At 59.3% G+C, this 15,383-nt stretch overlaps 1 protein-coding gene across 7 annotated transcripts in view; it reads right to left on the bottom strand.

Annotated features, from left to right (window-relative positions):
• The window catches only part of LTBP4 (latent transforming growth factor beta binding protein 4), a gene marked incomplete at its 5' end in the record, with an annotated part of 29,287 nt that extends 14,794 nt beyond the window's left edge, over positions 1-14,493 (bottom strand). For 2 of the 7 annotated variants that reach the window (XM_082605900.1, XM_082605902.1), the window contains 14 exons: positions 69-194; positions 279-410; positions 1,041-1,175; positions 1,274-1,423; positions 2,267-2,431; positions 2,970-3,092; positions 3,182-3,256; positions 3,621-3,723; positions 3,800-4,047; positions 4,206-4,397; positions 9,198-9,307; positions 9,792-9,930; positions 10,088-10,146; positions 11,976-12,139. In XM_082605900.1, the coding sequence (XP_082462026.1) occupies positions 69-194; positions 279-410; positions 1,041-1,175; positions 1,274-1,423; positions 2,267-2,431; positions 2,970-3,092; positions 3,182-3,256; positions 3,621-3,723; positions 3,800-4,047; positions 4,206-4,397; positions 9,198-9,307; positions 9,792-9,930; positions 10,088-10,146; positions 11,976-12,124 (1,906 nt within the window). Of the gene's footprint in view, positions 1-68; positions 195-278; positions 411-1,040; positions 1,176-1,273; positions 1,424-2,266; positions 2,432-2,969; positions 3,093-3,181; positions 3,257-3,620; positions 3,724-3,799; positions 4,048-4,205; positions 4,398-7,747; positions 8,025-9,197; positions 9,308-9,791; positions 9,931-10,087; positions 10,147-11,975; positions 12,222-14,443 lie in introns of those variants that run through there. The other 5 variants (XM_082605903.1, XM_082605899.1, XM_082605901.1 and 2 more) reach the window with 5 other exon arrangements.
• Between the last annotated feature and the right edge of the window lie 890 nt (positions 14,494-15,383).

The raw sequence follows: 15,383 nt of genomic DNA, 5'->3' as shown, positions 1-15,383 counted from the left end.
GGGCGGGAACTGCTCCAGAGGGAGAGCTGGAGCGAGACCCCAGCTGGGGTGGGGCCTGGATTTCTCACCCAGACACTCCGCACCCCGCGGGCCAGCTCGGAAGCCCGGCCCGCACACGCAACGGAAGCTGCCTGGCGTGTTTTCGCAGCGCCCGGGAGCACAAGGCGTGGGAATGCGGCGACATTCGTCCACGTCTGAGGGTACGGAGGGGTCTGGTCAGGAGGTGACAGGGTAGAGCCGCCCACCCCGCCTCCGTCCTCCCCCTCGGCCTGGCTCACCAATGCAGCGCATGGCCTGCGGGCTGAGCCGGAAACCGGAGTCGCATGCGCAGGTGTAGCCACTGGGCCGGGGAATGCAGCGTCCCGGGCCGCAGACCTGGGGATTACGTTGACACTCGCCTGCAGAGGGACCTGCGGGGGTCCAGTGAGCCAGGGTTCCCCCATCTATGAATCTTCTGTCCCTTTCATCCCAGTTCAGTTCCCTCAGATCCCCTGCCTAAAACACCCTCCCGGATGTCCCCCCTCAAGCCCAGTCTTCCCCCTCTGATGTCGCTCTCCTTTATCATGGGACATTCTCATCAGATCCTCTGCCTGAATCCTCCCATAATGCCACTCCAAAGTCTTCATTTTTTAATATTTTGCTCCCCAGTCTTCTGCCTGAGATATGTTCTAAGTGTCCTCCGTGAAAAATAATTATTTGTCTCATGTTAACTGAGCACTTACTATGTGCCAGATACCTCAGAGGCAGCTTGCTGAATTCTCACAATGATCCGCATTTTATAGATGAAGAAACTGAGCCTCAGGGAGGTTAAGTTGACCTTCCCAATTGACAGAGAACTTGCACCCAGGCTTGCCTGACTCCAGCTCCTGATGTAACCACCACCCCACCCTTCAAACCTTTATCTTTCCCCACCCATTCCTTAACTCCTCTGGCTGTCACATCCTTATCTGTTCTATTGTAGAATCTTCACTTTGGAGCCCCCCACCCCGAATTCCTGCCTGTAATACCCCCATCAATGCCGCTGATTCCCTCTACCGCACCTGATTCAGGGATCTCTGGACCAGTCCAGGCAGGGATGCTGGGCAGGGGAAGCTCAGGGCCCGGACGGGGGGGCTCTGGCCTCGGTTCTAGCCGTGGCTCAGGCCGGGGTTCTGGGCGATGAGTGGGCAGAAAGCCTGGTAAAGAAGGGCTATCAACAGTGGAGACCTGGGTTTGGGTGTCCCCACTCATCTCCCCTTGGAGACGACACTCCCTCCTCCAGAAACCAGCTCACCTGTGCGTGGCCGAGAGGTGGAGGATGGGGCACGGGGCTGGCTGAGGGATACTCGGGGTGGTTCCTGGCCCAGGGGTCTGGTGTTGTAGCGGAGGTCAGAGGCCGAGTAATGGTAGCCAGGGCCAGCTGGGCAGATCTCCCGAAAACCCTCTGGACACAGGAAAGGGAAGAAGATGGGCAGAGAGAGGGCAAGAGAGTAGGGGGGAATGAGAGGGAAGGGGGGTGAAGGAGAGAGAAAAGCGGTGGGGGGGGGGGCTAGGGTCTGGCCTTGACCGTGGGTAGGGCTTAGCCTGGGAGTGTGTTAGGGGTTTGCGTTGGATGCTGAAATGGGGTCTAAGAGTGACTGGGGGGACCTGGGGTCTGGGAGCATCTGGGGGGAGTGTAGTCTAAGGGAATTAGACCCAGGGATGTTCTGGCATGAGGGTAGGGTGGACATGGGACCAGCTTCAGGCCCCAGTGGCCAAAGAATGGGACATCTCAGAGGCTAAAGGTGGGACCAAGGATGTTTTTCCCTCTTTGGGATGATGGCAGGGACCGGAGTTGAGGGCAGGGTCTGGTTTGTTGTCTACAGGGATGGGGTTGAAGGCCAGGAAACAGTCAGGTCCATTGTGGGGTCTGGTTTTATGAAGAAGCAAGATTGCCTGGGAGGTGTCTCCGGGAGGGGCGTGTCTGGGGCGGGGCCCAAGGCGGAACCTAGGTTGAAAGCAGTGTCTCAGAAGCTGGGGAGGTAGCCAGAGCCTGGGAACAAGGATGGGCAGGCAGCCTATCTCAAGGGCTAGGGGAGTTCGAGGCGGGGGGTGACGCTCGGCAGACGCAGCCTAACTTCAAGGTCATGTGCAAGCCAGGGTGGAGTCCAGTCTGAAGACAGGCTGTCTCAGATGCCGGGTGCGTGGCCGAGGCTAGGGCCCAACCTGGTTGGAGGCGCTGGGGGCGGAGCCTAGAATGGGGGCTGATTGTGTCAAGTCTAGAGAAAGGCGGGCAGGAGGCGCTCACCTGAGCCATAGGGTGGGCAGAGCTGGCAACCCCGGCCCCAGGCTTTGCCTACGCGGCTGCAGCAGCAGATCTGTTTGGTGATGTTGCGTAGAATGGGCAGCGAGCAGCCGCCGTCGCGGAGCACGCGGAAGCAGGGCCCCTTGGCCTCTGAGATCACGTGTTGGGCTGGGGGTGGGGGAGGAAATTCTTCAGGGCGGGGTTGGGAGTGTAGTGGGACTAGGGGATCTGGGAGATAGGGGAATGGTCCCAGGGAGGGTTCGGTGGGTGTGAGGGGCATTTGGGAAAGCTCTGAGAGAGTCTGAGGAAGAGCTGAGGGGTCTGGGAGGTCTGAAAATGGTTTGGGGCTTGAGGAGAGTCTGAGGGGTGAGTGAGAGAATCTGGGAAGGATCTCAGGATCTGAAGAAGGTCTGGTGGTCGAGAGAGAGAGGAGGAAATTTGGGGGCTTGAGAGGAGCTGATGAAAGTCTGGGGATCCTAATCCAAAAGGTTTGAGGGGTTCATAGAGGAGCTGAAGAAGGTTCAGAGAGACTGAGGGTGAATGAGAGTCTGAGATGAGACGTTCTGAGGGGGATCTAAGAGTGACTGGGTGAACCTGGGGTCTGGGAGCATCTGGGGGAAGTGTGGTCTAAGGGAATTAGACCCAGGGATGTTCTGGCATGAGGGTAGGGTGGACATGGGACCAGCTTCAGGCCCCAGTGACTCACAGATGCAGCTGCTGCGGGACGAATCAAGCAGAAAGCCGTCGGGGCACACGCAGGTGTATCCGCCATGCGTGTTCGCACACTCCCCGTGCTGGCAGCGCCCGCCAGTCTCGCACTCATCCACATCTGCGAGGGAAGGGGTGGTTCCAGTGGCGTCAGGGGCAAGCTCCCAGCCAGCCCCGTCCCAAGCTTCTCCCACGCCTGCCCCAGCTCACCTTCGCAGGACCCATTAACCCTTTCAAAGCCAGCTGGACACGGTCCATCTGGGACGCCCACTTGGTCGGAGTTACCTGTAGAGAGAGGAGAGGGTTGGGCCGGGGCGCGCGGAGCGAGATGGAGTGGGCGGGGACGAAAATGGGGTGGGAGGAACTAAAAAGTGTTGAGTGTGGTTTGAGTGCAAGGTCAGCCTTAGGTTGGCGATCTCCATGAGTAGGCCTATGGCGCAAAGTCCGAGTGAGAACAGGGGAGCCAAAGTCAGAAAGTGGGGTGGGTGGTCCCAGACGGTATGGATAGGTCTAGACTGGAAATGATCCCCACAACGGGTAGGCATGGCTAGAATTTGTGTAAGGGTATAACTATGGGCAGAGTACAAGAAGCAGCCGGGTTCTCACTCCTCCCCAGCTCCGAGCACCTCAGGGACATCCTGGGGCTTACCCAGGAGCTCCGAGCACGACTGACAGTCGTGAACGCCCCAGGCCAAGCCGGCCCCTCTGCAGCAGACCTCCTGCGTCCGGAGCCCGGGCAGCGGGGACGCACACTGTGGGGAAGTGTAGGGTGAGCGCGCCCCCGCGCGGCGGCACGCTCCGGGCCCCTCCCCACCGGCCTCCTCTCACTTCGCCTCCGCGCAGCTCCCGAAAGCAGTAACCGAAGCCCGAGGCGTCCGAGTAGCCGTCCTCGCGCGGCGCGCTCTGTGCCAGCACCGTGTAGGGCGCTGCCGCCTCTGCCCGAGCCGCCGCCTCCGCCCGCGCCACTGCCTCGGCGTCCGCCTCCTCCCAAGGGCCGGACACACGCTCCACCTGGTGCACCACCACCGACGCCTCCTGCGGGTGCTCCACGTGGACGCTCACCATAGACGCCACGCCTGGAGAGAGGCACGGGGGTGGGCAAAGTGGGAGTAGGAATGGGGAAAGGGCGCGCTGGAGAAGGGTACTTAAGAGAAGGTAGGAAAGATGGGAGTCAGAGGAACGGCAAGGTGGTGGACAGAGGGGGCGGAGGGGACTCCGGCCGCACTTTCCTCACCATGCTCATCGTCACGGTGGTTGGCCAGTGGCATGGTGTACACAGAGCGGGTGAAGCCTGGCATGGCCGGGGCCGGGGGTCGGGCGCCCGATGAGTGCAACTGGCAGAACTTGCCAGCGAAGTCCGGGGGACAGAGGCAGCGGTCAGGCTTCACGCACACACCTCCGTTGTGACAGATCAAGGGACACAGGACTAGGGGGAGAGCGAGGACACTCAGGGCCGGCAACCCTCCTTGCAGCCCCCTTGGGACGAGCGCACTCAAACGAGCTCAGTCCCTAACGTTGTAAGTACACGTATCAAAGGTATCACTCAGTTCAAAGTCGTTCCGCCATGAGCTGTCTTGAGTCATCCCCCCCCTAACCCTGGCCACTTGCGTTGGCTGGGTCCAGTCGTACAGCCCTTGATGGTATAGCTCCGCCCACTGGGTCCACTCGCCACGCCCTCCAGCTCCTTCTTCACTTTCATTTCACCCCGCCCTCCCTCTCGAGTCCCACTTTCAGGCCGAGTCCACGGCGTACCAGCCCCGCCCAGACAGCGTTGTACCCGCCCGTAGGCTCAGCCCCGCCCACTCTAGCTCTTGCCTTCGCATTTAGCGCCGCCCATCTTTTACTGTTCAGCCCCTCAGACCCAGCGCTGGTCACTTCCATTGACCAAACCCACATTTTGCCACTCCCTGGCACTACCCCTTGCTCGCAACTCCGTCTCCTTACCATTCCAGGCACGCTCACACCCCGCCCGGCAGAGTCCACTACGTTCAAGCTCCGCCCACAGGCTGTGCGGTTTTCCCCCCTCCCCTTTCTACGCACCCTGCCCACATCACCTTCTTCTACCCGAGGGATTGTAAACCCCGCCTATCAAGGCGTCTAACCTGCTGCCTTTAGCCCCACCCACCTTCCTTTCCTCAAGTTAATTTGCCCTGGCTCACTCGCTCACGCTCCTCTCACCCCACCTCCCGGCTATCTGGACGTCCTAGCCACCCCCCGCCCCCCGCGCTTTGTCTCCTCCCACCTCCCCTTGGCTCCGGCTCTCCAGTTCTAGCTCTGACTTCCCGCCCCCAGTAGCCCCGGGGCGGGGCCAGCGGGAACGCGCCTGCTCTCCCCTAGGCGCGCCCTCGCTGGGCCTCAGGCCACCTCTGGGCGGGGCACTACCAGCTGTGCGGCGGGGTAAACAAAGAGGGGTGCGGCGGGGGCAGGGCGGCGGCTCCTCATTCGGGACCCTTGGGGAGCCCCGGGCCCGCTGAGCCAAAGAAGGCCGGACGTATCCTGCGAGGGCACCCCCTCCCTTTCTCCCCAGGGGCTGCCGGGAACAGCTGGAGACAGCTGTGTGGAGGGCAGGAAGGGGGCAGGCGGCCGGGGCCGTCCAGGAAGGCGTGTCTGGGATTCTGAGCCACACACTGGAGACAGGAAAGCATAGAGGGAGCCCCCTCAATTTATAAGGGTAAAGAGACTGCACTCCTGGGAGGAGATCAGTTAGAAGGCAGCACTCTGGGGTTCAAAGACCACTGGAGGTTTCTGGAACAGAAAGGGAGCCTATCCCAGAGGAAACGGAGGCACCCTTCAACAGAAGGAATCCCTTAAGTCCTGTGGAGGAGGGTTACCTAAAAACAGGACTCTAGTGTCTTCTAGGGAATGGCCAATTTGAGGGTGCTGAGAACAAGGTTTAGATGGAGAAGTGGGATTCTTGGGAGTCCCCAGCCCAAGAGAGCCTCAATTGTCTGGGAAGACTGTAAGATACTGTGGAATCCCCCCTCTCCTCTAAGCTAAGGGATTAGGTACCCAAGTCTTTTTGATTAATGGCTGCTTGAGGGGAACACAGTATCTGTAGTCCTCTTGGGAGGATCACTGATCAAGACCAATTCTGGGTTTCTCTGAAGACAGATGGATCAGAAGTTCCTGGGGAGGGAGTCAGCTGGAAGAGAAGGACTTGGATAGACAGGAATTGGGGATCACTTGGAAACAGAAAATAGGAGCCTTTTGTGGGAAGAGAATTCGACTAGGGAGCAGTTATCACTGTATAGAATCTGTAATCCGGGGTTTCCCCTGGATGTGGGGAGGAATAGCTGAGGGACAAAACTAGAGTCCTCTGGTGAGGGGCACAGTCTGGGGAGATTACATCAGAAGAATGTGAGGGAATTTCACTGAAGGGGCTGGTCTCCAGAGTCCGTTGATAGCGGTGCAGAGGGGCTTAGGGCGTGAGGGCAGAGACTCTGGGCTCCCCTAGTTAGAGGAGTCAGGCCAGGACTCCAGGGTGCTCTAATAGGGGTCCTTAATTAAGTGGCAGGCCTAGGAGAGGCTTAACTAGGAAACAAGATTCCAAAATAGGAATCTGTTGGGGGGTTGCGGGTGGTAATCCAGCTAAGTCTGGGGGCATTTCCTAACCTCCAAATACACTTGTCTGTCTTCTCTCATCCTGAATGTAGGCCACCCCCCAGCACCCTGAGGGCCTCCACACCCAGGGCGGGCCGCTAGATGGGCACAGGCAACTCCATGTCCCACACCCTTGGAGGGCTGAGGGGCTGAGGACATCGAGGTCCTCCCGAGGTCAGCCCCATTCACAGACCCCTCCTTGTGCCTCCAGGGGCTTGGCACCCGCCTGGGCAAGGCTCCTGGCACAGGCCCGTTGAGGCTGGGCCGGGAGGGAGAGAGGGAAGGAGGGAGGAAGGGGAGGAGAGAGGGAGTGGCAGCGGGCGGGGGCTCAGGCGGGAGATGAGCTCACGCCGGCCAGGGCTGGGTTGGCTGGGGGCCAGGCTGGGCGAGTTCTCCGGCGCCAGGGGCCCCCACTCCCCACTCCAGAGGGCCTCCGGGGCTGGGGGCAGGTAGGCCCAGACCCTGAGAGCCCACCCACCACCATACCCTGGGGCCAACAGGTGGCCCACCCCCCCACCAAGGGCTCTCCATCTCTAGGGGAGCCTGGTGCGCACACTCCTCCGGTCCCCTCTGCCCCCAGGGGGCGCCTTTTCCCCTAGGCCTCCTGCCTGGATTGCTCTTCCACGTGCGACCCTTGCAACTCAGGGTCCTGCAGAGACCCTCCTTCTACGAACTCTTTCCCTCTCAGCTCTCAGGATCAGCTTTCCACACCCCAATCCCCCTCCTCACAGGCACTCCCATCCTAGACTTTCCTAATCCGTCCCACCCAAAGAAGCAGAAAGTGGAAAACCCCCCATGGCCCTGGATTTCTCCCTTGGACTCTGGGGACCCCCTACTCACAGTCACAGAATTCGGACCCCTTTCCCCCAAGACCCCAAGCCCCTCAATTCTGGTATTCCCCACTTTGACTCAAAGGCACAGAAGTCAGCCCCCAATCCCCTCATATGGGACATCACAGGTCCCTGAGAACCCTCATTGCTTGCGAAATCAAGACCCTCAGGACCCAACCCCAAAAGCCAGGAATTTGAGGCTCTCTTCCTTAAATAAGCCAGGGATTCCCCAGCACTACTGCGTAAAGAATCTGGACTCCCGCGCCCTGGGGACTGTCTCCCCCATCCCCGGGAATCCTCCTCCACCCGGGGAAGCCCTCCCTCGGGACCACCACCCCGCACTCACAGGCGCGGAAGCCGGGGCCCCCCGGGGCCGCCCCGCCGGGCGCGCCGCTGTCCACGCTGGTGGCGTTGCGGGGCGCGCAGGTCGGGGTGCAGCGGGGGCCGGTGGGCCCATGGACGCAGCTCAGGCCGCACACGGCCGGGGTGAAGCGCACGCGGAGGCGCTCTCGGGGCCGACCCAGCCCGGGCTGCGGCCGGAGCAGCGCCAGCAGCACCAATAGCGACACCCAGAGCAGCCGCGCGCCGCCCGCCATGGCTGCAGCGCCGCGCTCCGCCGCGCCGCCGCCCCAGCCCGCCCGAGGGGCCCGGCCGCGCCCGCCCGCCCGCGGGGGTGGGCGGCCGCGCCCCCGCTCAGGCCCCCCCCTCCCCACCACTCCCTCCCCGGCGGCCGCGCGGGGGCGCGTGGGGCCGGGCGCGCAGCCAGAGGCGCGCAGGCTGGGCGCTAGACTCGCAGGGGGGAGGGGGGCGCCCCCTCTGCCCCCGCCTCGCACCAACAAGTGAATGGGGCCCGCAGGGGAGCGACGGGGAAGGGAACAGGTGGGGGCGGGCCCGTTTCCCCCCCAGACAGGGCTGAATCCATAAAGAGGAAAGAGTAGTGGGGGCCGCATTTGGGGAGGAGGCTAAAGGCTGTCTCTGCCTTAGTCACAGAGGAAGGAGCTTCATCTGGGTAGGCGGCTGTCATGGCACATCTGGGCAGCCAGGTGGCACATCTGGGGGAGAGAAGGGTCGGTGCACCTGGGCACATGAAGGAATTGGGGGTTTGGATGGTGGGCAGAACGCTGGAGGGGCACATTTGAGGACGCAGTCACATCTAACCAGGACCCTCACACCTGGGAGAAGTCAGAATGGATTAGGGGAAACGGTGGATTGAGACTGTGGGCGGGGGTCTTCACATCTGGCCGGAGGCCCACATCTGGAAGACTTTAGGGAGGAGGGGACACATCTGGGCTGAAGGCCACAGCAGGAGGGGGACTTCTGAGGGTGGTTGAGACTAGGGGGTGTGCTAGCCCCGGGGCCGAGAGCCGGAGCGGGAGGAAGGCAGGAGGACGGTTGGGAAAGTAGTGGGAGGCCTTTGGCCCCTAGCCGCCCCGCAGTTTTGGGCATTCGGTAACCAGGCAGGCGCCAACCCGCACAATCGCTTTTGTTGTCTGGGCAAGTTCGGCCGCTTTCTCTGCCGGGACAGCGCCCCCCTCTTCGACCGGCAGTGGGGAGCCCGGACGCTTGGCTTCCCGGCCCCACCCCCGCGGGTCAGCGCCTCTGGCCAGCGTCTGGTCCTGTCCCGGACTCACCTCTCGCTGCCGGACGCCGGGGTCCCTAGAGGGGGCTGCGTCCTGGGGAGGGGTGCTGAGCTACAATGGGGGGCGGCTAGGCGGCGGCTGGACCGTGGGAACCAGACGGCTTTATCTGGCCCGGAACCCCCGGCCCCCCGGCGGAGGAAGGGCGGATGTTCTTACCCCGGGACTGGCCGGCAGGGGCTCGCTGTGGGGGCCTCCTTCTCAGCAATGCCCGGGCCCCCGGCCCGCGGGGCCGCCGTCGCCTCAGCAGAGCTCGGGCTTCCTGCAGCCTGGGTGGGAGGGGGCAGAGAAGGAGCTGTCACAGTGGTTCGTCTGACACCCCCCTCCCCGAAACTGAAAGAGACCTCCCACACCAGGAGGTCTCCCAGTGGAGGCTCTGCGACGCCCCCCACCATCTCTTTATGGGGACCAGGCCTTGAGCATTCGTCGGAGGCTTGGAAGAAACAAAGTCAGTGGGAGAAACAGAGATGAGGAAGGGAGAGAGAGAAGAGAGACACAGAGGCAAAGAGGTAACTATGAGAGAAAGAGACAGACGGAAAGAACAAATAGAGAGAGAGGAACATGGAGACAGAGACAGAGAGATAGAAACGGAAAGACCCAGAGACAGCGATTGGCGAGAAAAGGAGAAACAGAAACAGAGACACAAGTTGATAGAGAGAGCAAGGGAGAGGAGACCCAGGGAGCAGAGAGAAAGATGTGCCAGAAATGGTGGCAGAGTTGGGAGCATCTAGTAGGGGAGGGTTGCACACTCACGTCAGTGGCTGCCAGTTAAGGGACACCTGTTTCTTCCTCACGCTGAGGCTGGGCCTTGACAGCTCTGGGGGCACTGGAGTCAGGCACCACTGAGGGCCTGCACACTTTCTGGGCCGGCAGCTCTGGACCCTGCAGGAGGCTTCAGAGACAGCCAGGGACTAAGTGGAAAAGGAGGCGACTGAGTTCCTCTTTCATCCAGCTCTGCAGCTGGGATGAGGGGTGAGGAAGGGAGCCCCCAGTTCCTCTGCTCCTACCACCTTTCCCCTCCTACCTATACCTCACCTACAAGAACCCACCTCTGAAGCAGCGGCTCCTCCTGGGCGATCGGCCTGGGCAGCAGCGACAAGCAGCAACACTATAAATAGAAGGATGGAAGTCACTCAGGCCCCTAGCACTGTAGAACTCCCCAAAGGAAGGCAATGAGGGATAGGGGAGGGAAAGCCAAGATAAGGTTTGAGGGTGCTCGAGATTGATGTGTGACCAATCTGAGGCACTGTGCTCGATGCCTCAGTTTCCCCATCTGTACAATAGGAGGCAAACTGGTTTAGGCTCTCCAGGGATAAAGGTCACAGCAACCTCACGTTTATTTTTCTTCTGAAGTGTTTGAGGTAAGGTATTATTGGAAAAGACATTTAATAGTCTTTTTAAAATGATTTAAAAAAAGAAGAAGAAGACTGAAAGAGGATTTCTAAGCGCACTTCCAAGCCCGATCTGGGACTCTAGAACCCCGCCCTCCCCGCACTTCCCTGTCCTGGACTCAGCCGTCATCCCGCGGTTGGCCGGCAGATGGCGCCACTCCACAGGCCTCAACGGCTGGGGAGGGAGGTCCTCCTTTGACTACGGGTCCAGCAGGGTGCAGAGGTGGAGGGGGATACAGGAGCCGCAGCCCAGTACTGGGAATCCCGAGGCCTGAGTTCTAGCCCCTTCCTGCCCTTCCACGTTGTGTGTCCTGGAGCCAGAGTCTCCTGGTCTATGGGTCTCAGTTTCCCGCCTGACCAGGAGGAAGGAGTCGTTCTTGGAGGAATCTCCGCGCCGGGAGGGTCTCAGATTCTGGCTGGCGGAGCCCTCAGCTTGGGCGCAAGTGCGTCGCAACCAAGGGGCCCCCCAGACAAATCCATTATCCCCAGGCTAAGGGGGACGAGGGACGAGGCCGCGCGCGCCGGCCGGGAGAGAGGGGCAGCGGGGGGATGCTGCGAAGGGGACGTCGGGCGTATGGACTCTTTTTAGATGGGTGGGGCCCAGTAGGGGAGGAGGCCGCCCGGGTGGGAGCCTTCCGGACCCCCGATCCTGCAGTCATCCCTCCCGCCTTTTCTCCGGGTTAACCCCTTCCCAGCCCCGCCCCCGGCGCGGCTCGGGTTACTAAACGCATTCGCAGAGACGGAGGCGGGAGCTGAGCCCGGGGCCTTTGTAACGGAGCGCTGGGCCGCAGGGCGGGGGTGGGGGTGGGGGGTGGGGGGGTACTGGGCAGACTGTTTCCTTCGATCTCGTCACCCGTAGACAGGAAGAGTGGCTATAACCCCCTAAATCTATAGGAAATTCTGGATTTCTTGCCGCGAAATCACTGGTACCTCATTCAAGCCTGGAATCCGCTAATTCTAGGAAACTAAAGCATCCCCCAACCCTCATGAAACCTGAGGGCCCCCCATCTCCGCACAAATTTCCACAAGCCCCTCCACCATCAACCCAAAACTCCACTTCTTCCTCACTCATTAGGAAAAGGTCTCTTAATTAGTTCGGGCCTCCCCGCCCCCCAGAAAACCAGGACATGTCAACTCCCCCTTAAAGTGCCCTGATAACCTCCCATACTCTTCCTCCCTAAGCACCCAGTTAGTTTGGGGGACCCCATCCCAGCTCAGCCCCACCCATCTATCATCTTAGGAGAACTCAAAGCCCCATCCCCATATAAACTGGGACCCTTCTCCAAATAAACTCTAGAATTCCCTGGAGCCATATCCGTCTCTACCACACGGGAGGGGAATCCCTCCCCTCAAAATCTCAGTACACCTCGGATTCTAACCCCTACAAAATAGAGGGCCCTAATAAATTCAAGAGCTCTGGTTCTTCATCCTTATCACGAAGCAGTGGGTTCACATTCCCCTAAATCCGAAAGTCCTGGTCTTCCTAGACCTCCAGACTTATTGCGTAGAGGCGGCACAAGGACGAGGGGGCCGCAGCGGGGCTTACCCGGCCGGGCGGCCCGGGATCACCGCAACCTCGACGGCCTGGCTGGGGCTGGGGCCGGCGGCGTGGGCGGCGGCGGCGGCGGCTGCAAGGAGAGACAGCAGCAGCACCAGCAGGAGGGGGCGGCGGCCGCTGGGGCCAGGCAGCCGCATCGTGTCCGGCGTGGAGTCGCGCTCCAGGCGGCCAGTCTGTCCAGCGGGTCAGTCTTGGCGCGGCCCCGCCTCCCGCCCCCGCCCGAGGCCGACTCATTTTCTCCACAGTCCCAGTCTCAGGCTGCGAACTTCCCTCCAATCAGAGCCCGGTTCCGCCAGGGGGCGCTGCCCGCGCGACCAATCAGGAGGCGAGAGGGGAGGGGTTAAATAGACAGGTGCCTGGCATGGGGCTTCGGGGACCAGAAATTTTCAGTGCTGTAGAGGGTACTGGCTCAGTGAACCCCGTTATAAAGGAGAGGCCTCAAGTGTGGAGTTGCTGGGACTCCTCCCAGTCGACGCGCAGGCGGTGGGCAGATTCCCCTAAACTAGATTCCCACTGGAAGACCTCATCCCCTGGTTCACAGTCCTGGGAGAAGTCCATCAGAATTTGCTCCTCGACTGGCATAGATTCTGGCAGACCCCACAGGTGCCTACTTCTCACGTGAGAGACTTGGCATTCTGGGGGCAGAACGCCAATCCTAATCCTGCACTGAGCTCCAGGTCCGGCCCCTCTGAGAATCCCAGGCCCACTCTGGACCTTCCCAAAGGATTTGTCCCTTCTCAAGGCCCTGTTTCAGGGGTTCCAGGCTCAACAAACAATAGCTTGTTCCTCAGAAAGCTGTAGCCTCTGCCCCTCAGAGGACCCAGGCTCCGCCCCTGACCCACAGACTCCACTCCCACAGGGCTCCCAGTTCTGCTCTCCTATTTGCACCCCTCTTCACCACCACCCCTAGAGGGTACCACAGCCCCCTCCCTGCCTGAATATTTAAAGGCTCCCAAGCGCACCCCTCCAACTCCCAGAATTGCACTTTCTCCTTAAAGAATTCCAGTCCCCTCTCTTCCTAGGGACCTCTACCATTAGGAGCCCCAAGCCACAAGTGGCCTTAGTCCCCACCCACACCCGCTTTAGTGGGTTCTAGGCTCCAAGCTCTGCTCACAACCTTCCAACTCAGAGGGTCTCAAGCCCAGCCCCGCCCTTTCATTATAAATTCAAGGCCCCACCCTCTTTCCTCAGAATTACAAACCTCACCTCTCTGCTCCCAAAGGCATCAGAGCTTCAGAGCCTGCCCCCTAGTTGCCCCCTTCTCTGAGTTTCAGGCCACACCCTTTCCCATAAGAATTGGGCCAAGGCCCCACACTTAGGATCCCAAACCCTACCCCTTTCACGTTTGTCCCCCCTCCGGGGACCCCGTCTCTCAAAGCAGTTTGATTCTTAAGGTTCCCAGTTCTGTAGCCTTAGCCCCGCCCCGAGTAGGTCCCAGCCTCCGCCCACACAGGGTACTAGGCCTGACCATACGGCTGACTCCAGACTAAGAACAGCAATCAATTCAGCTTCGACTTCATCCCCAACTCCTGCTCCTTCTTCCAAGGGATGTGCAAGGAGGACAGGGGACCCCCTTCACCCTCCGCCTTACCTTGAGGCACACGGCCTGATTCACACAGCCACACTCACACCCGTTAACGTCACCTACAGCAATCCATCCAAAACTGACAACCAGAAGTCTGGGCCCACCCACCGTCCAGGGACACACAGTCCCTTGGAGCAATAACGACGGCACTCAGGCCCCACTCAGGGGCATTTGTGAGTTGTCCCAGCTCAGTGATCGAGTGCCTGGCTCTGCCCACTGAATATGCCCTGTGTCCCTGTCTTCATGTAGCTCCCACGATCCCTGCTAACATGACCCTGCAGGACAGTGTGTCCCTGCCCCCGCTGCCCCCCTCCCCGTCTCCTACCCTGTGGCTGGAGCATTTGCTGGGGGCGCTGCCGAAATTTCTCCCTTCTGCTTGGGATCCAGGGCATCTTCAATGCTCGTTGCTAGGCAACAGCCTCTGGCTTACCACTGCAACTTCCGGGGATGGCGTTGGCTTCCCCTCCCCGCCCAGAATTTGGAGTTCCCAGCTCCCAATCCCCCCCATCAGTGCCACTATCTTCCAGGGTTGTTTCTATATCTCTCCTGGATCCTGATCTGATCTCGACCCTTCAGAATCCCTCAGAGCTCTAGAGCCCTGGCATTCCAGAAGCTTCCTCCATTGTATGTGCTCACACACGGGGTTTTATCCTGGTATTAAGAAAACAAACAAATCTTTTTAGTGTTCTTGATTTTCTGACATTCTCTTCCTCAGTTCTAGAATCATTAGCATCCCAGAAACACAAGTGTTCTGGATTCCCTGGCATGGAAAAAAAACAATCTCAATAATCTAGCTCTGTGAGCATTACAAAATACCCCCACATTCTAGATCACAGACATTCCAGAACACTCGTGTTTTAGAATCACTCACCTTTTAGGCCTCCCACTCATGTTCTAGATTCTCTGGCAATCCAGAACCCCTTGACATTATGGACTTCTTCGAATGCAAACAAATCCTCTAGTGATCTAGAAGGGAAGGGCTGGCATTCCAGAATATGCCTATGCTCTAGATTTCCTAGTAATCCAGATTCCTTTCTGTTTCCTATAATTATCAGCATTCCAGAATGCCTGGCTTGCAAAATATTCCTACTGGTGTAGATTCATAGGCATTCTAGAAAACTCCTCTGTTCTAGAATCATTGACTTTCCAGGTCCTTTTTCAGAAACTTCTACAGTCTGGATTCTTTGATATGCAGGGAGGAAGCCTAATACTGCTCATCCACTAGTACTCTAGAATATTCCTGTTCTACATTTCCTAACATTCTAGACCCCACTCCCCTATGTTACAGAAGTTCTGGCATTCCAGAAACTCTGGAATTCCAGGATTAGCATATTCTAAAATCCCTTGTTCTTAGTTGGCCCACTTTCTCTTCTATTCATTGACCCAAGGAAAAGATGCAGAAAACTTCCCTGAGGTATTAACTGGGGAAAAACCTCAAGGATGTCACGCTGGGGTGAGCTGATCCTGTTCTACATACCCTCCCTGGTGTGGGCAAGAGAGGGGTGAAAGACTGGGCAGCCAGGGATATGGACAAAGTGTTTGCAGTGGTGAGGTTTGGGGTACAAATGTCACCTAGCCGACATCTGTGTTTCTGCCAACCTGTTGGCAGAAATTCATCCCTGTTTGTGGTAATAGTACCCTGAATCACCTTTCAGGAACTCTTCCTCCACTCTGTCAACATGGGGCTGACCTCACTGCCTGGCTCGTGAGGGCACATGATCCCTGGAAGGACACAGTGATTGGTTCAGGAATGGCCATCTGATTCAGTTTAAGTCAATGAGAATCAGTCCTGTGATTTTGCTGCTGCCAGA

Source organism: Mesoplodon mirus (assembly GCF_964341445.2).
Source record: "Mesoplodon mirus genome assembly, chromosome: 19".
Lineage (NCBI taxonomy): Eukaryota > Metazoa > Chordata > Mammalia > Artiodactyla > Ziphiidae > Mesoplodon > Mesoplodon mirus.
The sequence above is the reverse complement of the archived record's forward strand: the minus strand, read 5'-3'. Positions and strand labels throughout refer to the sequence as shown.